Genomic DNA, 8,633 nt, shown 5'->3' with positions numbered 1-8,633 from the left:
GGCTGGGGCTGTATTCCCTGGAGCGTCGGAGGCTGAGGGGTGAGGTTTATAAAATCATGAGGGGACATGGATAGGGTAAATAGACACGGTCTTTTCCCTGGGGTGGGGGAGTCCAGAACTAGAGGGTTGAGGGTGAGAGGGGAAAGATATAAAAGAGACCTAAGGGGAAACCTTTTCACGCAGAGGGTGGTACATGTATGGAATGAGCTGCCAGAGGAAGTGGTGGAGGCTGGTACAATTGCAACATTTAAGAGGCATCTGGATGGGTATATGAATAGGAAGGATTTGGAGGGATATGGGCCGGGTGCTGGCAGGTGGGACTAGATTGGGTTGGGATATCTGGGTCAGCATGGATGGGTTGGACCGAAGGGTCTGTTTCCATGCTGTACATCTCTATGACTCTATCTATGACTAATTCCTGACAACTGTTGCAAAGAATTCTTCAACGTGTGACTGAAAATCACTAGGCCGTCGATGTATGCCACACGGTTGGCTGAACCGACAATGACCTGATTGGTCAGTCCCTGAAACGTGGCCGACACATTTGTCATACCAAACGGCGTGACTTCTAACTGACTCGACGGTTCAGCGCGACGGAGGCCACAATTGCCTTCCCACCCTCTGACAAAGGCACCCACCAGAATCCACATCCGATTTAGAGAGATGGGTTGCTGGTCCCACCTTCTCAACACGGTCTTCCAAACGCGGAATCGAAGAGGAATCAGTCTTTGCATTGACTTGGCGATAATACCGTTGGGTACCATCTGACTTTGGCACCATGACACTGGGTGAGCTCCAATCACTGCAACCCACTTGATTATATTGTCTTGGAGCATGCGCTCAATCTCCTTCTGAACCTGTGCCAACCTGTGTCATAACAGGACCTCCTATATCTAGGTTCATAATTGCCAGTTTATTCCCACATATCTCCCTGTGCGATAGCAATAACCCTTTCGGCTCGTTTTGCTTTTTCTCAGGAAGGTAACTCAATAATTTATAACAATTGTTGACAACTTCCTCCTCGTCCAATTTAATTTGAGGAACGCCCAATTCCAAATCCTCTGAACGTGGTTCTTCCCTCTGTGTTGTCACCAGTAACACAATCTCCTTTTGGCTTTCTCTCCCTGTCAAACTACCCTTTATGATTTGGAGATGCCGGTGTTGGACTGGGGGTGTACAAAGTTAAAAATCGCACAACACCAGGTTATAGTCCAACAGGTTTAATTGGAAGCACACTAGCTTTCGGAGCGACGCTCCTTCATCAGCTAGTGTTAAAACCTGCGCCCACCCCTCCTCCCTCACCTCCATCCAAGGCCCTAAAGGAGCCTTCCACATCCATCAAAGTTTCACCTGCACATCCACTAATATCATTTATTGTATCCGTTGCTCCCAATGTGGTCTCCTCTACATTGGGGAGACTGGGCGCCTCCTAGCAGAGCGCTTTAGGGAACATCTCTGGGACACCCGCACCAATCAACCAAACCGCCCTGTGGCCCAACATTTCAACTCCCCCTCCCACTCTGCCGAGGACATGGAGGTCCTGGGCCTCCTTCACCGCTGCTCCCTCACCACCAGACGCCTGGAGGAAGAACGCCTCATCTTCCTCCTCGGAACACTTCAACTCCAGGGCATCAATGTGGACTTCAACAGTTTCCTCATTTCCCCTCCCCTCTCCTCACCCTAGTTCCAAACTTCCAGCTCAGTAACTGTCCCCATAACCTGTCCGGATTTGTCCTACCTGCCTATCTCCTTTTCCACCTATCCACTCCACCCTCTCCTCCTTGACCTATCACCTTCATCCCCTCCCCGACTCACCCATTGTACTCTATGCTACTCTCTCCCCACCCCCACCCTCCTCGAGCTTATCTCTCCACCCTTCAGGCTCACTGCCTTTATTCCTGATGAAGGGCTTTTGCCCGAAACGTCGATTTCGCTGCTCCTTGGATGCTGCCTGAACTGCTGTGCTCTTCCAGCACCACTCATCCAGAATCTGGTTTCCAGCATCTGCAGCCATTGTTTTTACCTCGTTGCTTCCAATGAAACCTGTTGGACTATAACCTGGTGTTGTGTGATTTTTAACAAACCACCCTTTGAGCATGTTGACATGATGCTCTCTGTGAGATCAAACTACCCTTTGAGCATATTCACATTATACACTCGTGAGATTTCTTTCCGCCTGGAGTCCTTATCAAATAGTTCACCTCATTCAACCTCCTTTCGGCTGGATAAGGTCCACTAAAACCTTGCTTTTCAAGGTTCACTTATCACTGGAAGTAACCTTATCTCAGAAAGCAAAGTTGCGAGTTTCAGATTCCTCGTCAACTTCCTGTTTCACTGTGCGCTGCGACACTTTGAAAATGCGGTCTCGCCAACCTCTATTTAATTGTTCTGGATAATTTGACACATATACGCGGTCTCTGAATTCGGGCTTAATCAATTTCTTCTTAACTAATTTGTTGTGGCCGTTTCACTTCACACCTGAAGACATCGCTTGGTCAGCCGTTTCCGATTTGAACCATACCCCTTTTTAACTCGCTGCCCTTTGATGTGATTCCTCAGCACTTCAGAAAGGGAGTGTTTGAACTCCCGTCGAAGTGCCAGTCAAAACCCATCCCCCCCAACCCCCCACTTCTTTTCTCCCTTTTCTTTTGAAGCGATTCACTCTTTTTCCCTTCCCTCTGCTTTTCGTCGTAACTCGATCTGTTTCATTTCTGGTTGCGCGTTCCTTCTCTTCCGACTCAAATGAAACTCGGGTGCGGCCGCACCTGGAGTATTGCGTACAGTTCTGGTCACCGCATTATAGGAAGGGCGTGGACGCTTTGGAAAGGGTTCAGAGGAGATTTACCGGGATGTCGCCTGGTGTGGGAGGGAAGGTCTTACGAGGAAAGGCTGAGGGACTTGAGGCTGTTCCTGTTCGAGAGAAGGTGGCTTAATAGAGACGTGCGAGGTGACCTGAGGGTTCGATAGGGTGGACAGAGAGAGCCTTTCCCCTTGGATGGTGATGGTGAGCACGAGGGGACATAGCTTTAAATTGAGGGGGTGATAGATACAGGACAGATGTCAGAGGTAGTGTCTTTACTCAGAGAGTAGTAGGGGGTGTGGAATGCACTGCCTGCAACAGGACTCACAAACTTTAAGGGCATTGAAACGGCCATTGGATAGGCACATGGAGGAGAATGGAATGGTGTCGGTTAGATGGGCTTCAGATTGGTTCCACAGGTCAGTGTAACATCGAGGGGCCGAAGGGCCTGTACTTGGCCGGAACGTTCTATATGCTATGCTTCGTTTTTCAATGGATTTCCAAAAATTCTGGGGCTGTTTCCAGCGAATTGAAACGCTGAGCGCTCGCTGTAATTACCAGCCCAACCCGTCCATGCTGACCCAGATATCCCAACCCAATCTAGTCCCACCTGCCAGCACCCGGCCCATATCCCTCCAAACCCTTCCTATTCATATACCCATCCAAATGCCTCTTAAATGTTGCAATTGTACCAGCCTCCACCACTTCCTCTGGCAGCTCATTCCACACACGTACCACCCTCTGTGTGAAAAAGTTGCCCCTCAGGTCCCTTTTATATGTTTCCCCTCTCACCCTAAACCTATGCCCCTCTAGTTCTGGACTCCCCGACCCCAGGGAAAATTGTCTATTTACCCTATAAACCTCTATAAGATCACCCCTCAGCCTCCGATGCTCCAGGGAAAACAGCCCCAGCCTGTTCAGCCTCTCCCTATAGCTCAAACCCTCCAACCCTGGCAACATCCTTGTAAATCTTTTCTGAACCCTTTCAAGTTTCACAACATCTTTCCGATAGGAAGGAGACCAGAATTGCAAGCAATATTCCATCAGTGGCCTAACCAATGTCCTGTCCAGCCACAACATGACCTCCCAACTCCTGTACTCAATACTCTGACCAATAAAGGAAAGCATACCAAACACCTTCTTCACTATCCTATCTACCTGCGACTCCACTTTCAAGGAGCTATGAACCTGCACTCCAAGGTCTCTTTGTTCAGCAACACTCCCTAGGACCTTACCATTAAGTGTATAAGTCCTGCTAAGATTTGCTTTCCCAAAATGCAGCACTTCACATTTATCTGAATTAAACTCCATCTGCCACTTCTCAGCCCATTGGCCCATCTGGTCCAGATCCTGTTGTAATCTGAGGTAACCCTCATCGCTGTCCACTACACCTCCAATTTTGGTGTCCTCTGCAAACTTACTAACTGTGCCTCTTATGCCCGTATCCAAATCATTTATATAAATGACAAAAAGTAGAGGACCCAGCACTGATCCTTGTGGCACTCCACTGGTCACAGGCCTCCAGTCTGAAAAACAACCCTCCACCACCACCCTCTGTCTTCTACCTTTGAGCCAGTTCTGTATCCAAATGGCTAGTTCTCCCTGTATTCCATGAGATCTAACCTTGCTCACTAGTCTCCCATGGGGAACCTTGTCGAATGCCTTATTGAAGTCCATATAGATCACATCTACTGCTCTGCCCTCATCAATCCTCCTTGTTATTTCTTCAAAAAACTCAGTCAAGTTTGTGAGACATGATTTCCAAAGCCATTTTGACTATCCCGAATCAGTCCTTGCCTTTCCAAATACACGTACATCCTGTCCCTCAGGATTCCCTCCAAGATTAGTTTAGGATGCCTGGACAGTTTGGACCGAAGGGTCTGTGTCCACGCTATATGATGTTCGCTCAGGCACTTGCTGAGCAAAGGGTTCAGAAGGACAGGGGCCAAACAGGGCTGGTTCGGTTCAGGCCGAAGGTGGGCAGTTCGGGCCTGCTGTTAGGCTGTGTGACGGTGTGTGCGACAAATCAACATGGACGCCAGCGTGTTTGATAATAAAATGGTCAACTTGATTTAATGAAGAACGGAAGATAAATTAGCGAAGACGTTAAATTACAATAAATAGTTAAATATCGAATCCTCTCGAGTTCCCGGACGCAACATAATTTAAAACGCGAATGAGGCGTGGCGAGTGAAAGCGGAGCAAATATTGCCCCCAGCCATTCACGTGACAACTCTTTTGGATCGTAGCGTATCCATTTCGAACCAGATTGAATATTCTGTACTCAGTACATACACAGACTCTCTCAAAAATCAACAACTTACTGATTTGGGGTTCTGAGACACGCGCAGTTTGGGGGGGGGGGAGGGCGCGTGACAACACGGAGGCCTCACTCGGCCGTGAAGATGGTGACCCTTTTCCTGTTGCCCTTAACATCCATCTCGATGGGCTGGCCTTCGCTCAGCGCGGTGCTGATGTACCAACCGCGGTACATGGCCGACTCCAGCTCAAAGTAGTGCCCGCCGCTGCCCACCCGCTTGAAGAACACAAAGCGCAGAAGGTCGGTGGTGCTGCTGATGTTCCAGAGGGTCTCGTCCCATTTCTGCCAAAGAGAGAGAGAGCGAACGCACACAGTGAGAGAGCCGTCCGATTTATCTCTAGTGTTCCCGGGCCGTCATCCTGGCAACAGCGGACGGTGTCCACTCTGCAGGACGCTAGGAGTATCAATCTCGCAGGATTCCCACCGGCACCATTCGGGAAGGCCGGGAAGGGGATAGCCTGGAGCGGCAGATGGAGTCGAATGCCAGGTGTTGCATTGTGGGAAGGCAGGCCAGGGCAGGGCCTACACACATAGCCGGGACCTGACGGGGGAGTATGGTGTGGAACAGAGAGTGAGAGACTTGGGGCGGGGGCGGGGGGAAGAGGGATTGCAGGTACATAGTTCTTTAAACGCGGCTTTCACAACTAGACAGGGAAACGACAAAGGCGTTTGGCACACGACATAGTGTCAGTCAGAGCATTGAATTGGGATGCTATTTTGATTAGAAATGTACAGCACGGAAACAGACCCTCTGGCCTAACTCGTCCATGCCGACCCAGATATCCCTCGCCTAATCGAGTCCCATTTTGGCCCATATCCCTCCAAACCCTTCCTATTCATATACCCATCCAGATGCCTTTTAAATGTTGCAATTGTACCAGCCCCCACCACTTCCTCTGGCAGCTCATTCCATACACGTACCACCCTCTGTGTGAAAACGTTGCCCCTTAGGTCCCTTTTATATCTTTCCCCCCTCACCCTAAACCCTCTAGTTCTGGACTCCCCCACCCCAAGGGAAGAGACCTTGTCTCTTTACCCTATCCATGCCCCTCATGATTTTATAAACCTCTATAAGGTCACCCCTCAGCCTCCGACACTCCAGGGAAAACAGCCCCAGCCTGTTCAGCCTCTCCCTGCAGCTCGAACCCTCCAACCCTGACAACATCCTTGTCAATCTTTTCTGGACCCTTTCAAGTTTCACAACATCTTTCCGATAGGAAGGAGACCAGAATTGCACACAATATTCCAACAGTGGCCTAACCAATGTCCTGTACAGCCGCAACATGACCTCCCAACTCCTGTACTCAATACTCTGGCCAACTTGGACGAGATTTTTAGTGGGCCCAGCATTGCAGTAATGCAGAGAGTTCAGGTCGCAAGGACGTTATGGAATTGATACGGGGGCAGACTGGAGGGTTGGAATGACTGAGAGAGGTCGGATGGGCTGGGGGCTCGTTTTTCCCTGGAATGTTGAAGGCCCAAGGAGGGGGGGGGCGTGACCTTTATAGAATCACGAGGGACGCAGATGAGGTGGATCATCAAGACCTTGCCCCTGGGGTTGGGGGGTCCAATGCCAGAAGTTTATGTGTGTGGGGGCGGGTAGGGGGGGATGCGGGGAAGAGATTTAAAAGGGATCCGAGGGGCAACGTTTGCATGTAGAGTGTGTGTGTGTGGAACCAGGAGGTGGTGAGATTCCAATATTTCAAAAGACGGGGAGATGGACCGGAACGTTCCGTGGGCCAAGTGCCGGCCAATGGGCCGTGGGCAGGTCAGCAGCGGGAACGGGTTGGGCCGAAGGCTCTGCTGGCGTGCTGTGTGAGGCCTCTCACGGTGGGTACCGTGCCCGCCTCTGGACCCGAAGCCCGGCCCGGATGGATGCCCGCACCCACTGGTCACCCGCGACCACAGGGCGCCTGCCTGGGAAGCGTGGCTATGCCAACCCACCCCCTCCCCTCCCCAGGTGGAGGAGGGCGGTGTACAATCTCCCAGCAACCCCCTCCCCCCCAAAGAGACGTGTGTCCCCTTACCTCGATCCTCACCCTCGGCCTCTCCTGCGGCCCGGTGCACGTGATGAAGAGGTTCTGGTGGCTCACGCCCAGCACGACGGGCAACATTTCTGGCTGGTCCCCCGTGGACTTGTAGTACCTGACGTCCAGCTGAACTGTACGCAGAGAAAGGGGGGGGGGGTGGAAGGTCAGAGAGGGGCGAGCTAACCATGAGAGCAACCGCCAGGGGGGCAGGGAGTCACAGGACGAGCCCCGCAGCGTGGAAACAGGCCTTCTTTGGCCCAATCCGTCTGGGCTGGGCCTGTTTTCCGGAACCCACCGCTGGTCCCTCTCGAAACCCCCAGGGTCCCGCCACCTCCTCCCCTCTGTCCAGACCCCTTCGTAATGCTCTAACCGTCCCGCCCCTGGGCAGCCCCCTTCCACACCGTTCCAGAGTTGAGGGCGTGCGCTGTCCCTTTAAGAGACCATTCCGCACCGAGAGCTGAGCAGTGCCCGTGTGATCTGGCAGCCCCAGAATGTACCGGAACGCTGCATGTATGTCCCGTGGAAGCGGACACCCCAGACGGTTTTGACAACAATTTGAATTTGACCCAAATGGGACGTCCCAGTGAACTGAAACCCAATTGAGTTTAAATCTTTTGTTTCAGAGCAATGAGACAATCCGACATTGGATGGTATATAAACCAAAAGTCTTGAATGTCAGCCAGAGAGGAACAGCTGTCGAGGGAGAGAGAGAGAGAGAGAGAGGGAGGGAGGGAGGGAGGGAGAGAGAGACAGGAGAGAGAGAGAGAGAGAGACAGAGAGAGAGAGATACAGGAGAGAGAGACAGAAGAGAGAGAGAGACAGGAGAGAGAGAGAGAGAGAGACAGGAGAGAGAGAGACAAGAGAGAGAGAGAGAGGAGAGAGAGATAGAGAGGAGAGAGAGAGAGAGACAGGAGAGAGAGAGAGAGAGAGAGACAGGAGAGAGAGAGAAACAGAAGATAGAGAGAGACAGGAGAGAGGGACAGGGAGAGAGAGAGAGAGAGAGAGACAGGAGAGACAGAGAGACAGGAGAGAGAGAGAGAGAGAGACAGAGAGACAGGAGAGAGAGAGAGACAGGGAGAGAGAGAGAAAAAAGAGAAAGATTGAAACACTCGCTATCAAAAGGTACCTTTTCACATTGAAAGTATTTGCGAGTGAAAAATAAGAAGGTGACCTAGAGAGATCTCAGCCAGAAAAAGGAATTCACCGTTGAAGTAATTTTATGAAGTAATTGTATTGAAACAGTATATTGGTACAGAGTAAGAGGCAGACAGGAAGGAGCTAAGAGGAAATGGGGGGGTGGGGAACGGTCGCTTAGAACTGTGAATAGTTGTTGTTGACCGTTCACTTTAAGAGTTCAGGAATAAATCAATATAATTTTTCTTAAAAATAGCAGAATTTGGGCGTTTTCAGGCGCGGTATGCTCCTCTGGGTCGAATTCACAGAGAGAGTTAACCCCCCCCCACCCCCTCCTGTGTTACAATGG

General features: G+C 51.0%; 1 protein-coding gene across 1 annotated transcript in view; it reads right to left on the bottom strand.

The window, feature by feature from the left end:
* Positions 1-4,867: 4,867 nt before the first annotated feature.
* The window catches only part of LOC140459842 (interleukin-1 beta-like), an 8,137-nt gene continuing 4,371 nt past the window's right edge, over positions 4,868-8,633 (bottom strand). Inside the window, exons 5-6 of the mRNA XM_072554376.1 lie at positions 7,148-7,281; positions 4,868-5,402 (exon numbers count right to left, since the gene is read on the bottom strand). Coding sequence (XP_072410477.1) covers positions 5,190-5,402; positions 7,148-7,281 — 347 coding nt within the window. The 3' untranslated portion in view covers positions 4,868-5,189. The remainder of the gene's footprint in view (positions 5,403-7,147; positions 7,282-8,633) is intronic.

Source organism: Chiloscyllium punctatum, chromosome 35, assembly GCF_047496795.1.
Source record: "Chiloscyllium punctatum isolate Juve2018m chromosome 35, sChiPun1.3, whole genome shotgun sequence".
In the NCBI taxonomy this organism is placed as follows: domain Eukaryota; kingdom Metazoa; phylum Chordata; class Chondrichthyes; order Orectolobiformes; family Hemiscylliidae; genus Chiloscyllium; species Chiloscyllium punctatum.
Note: the sequence above shows the minus strand (reverse complement) of the source record. Positions and strands in the feature narration are given on the sequence as shown.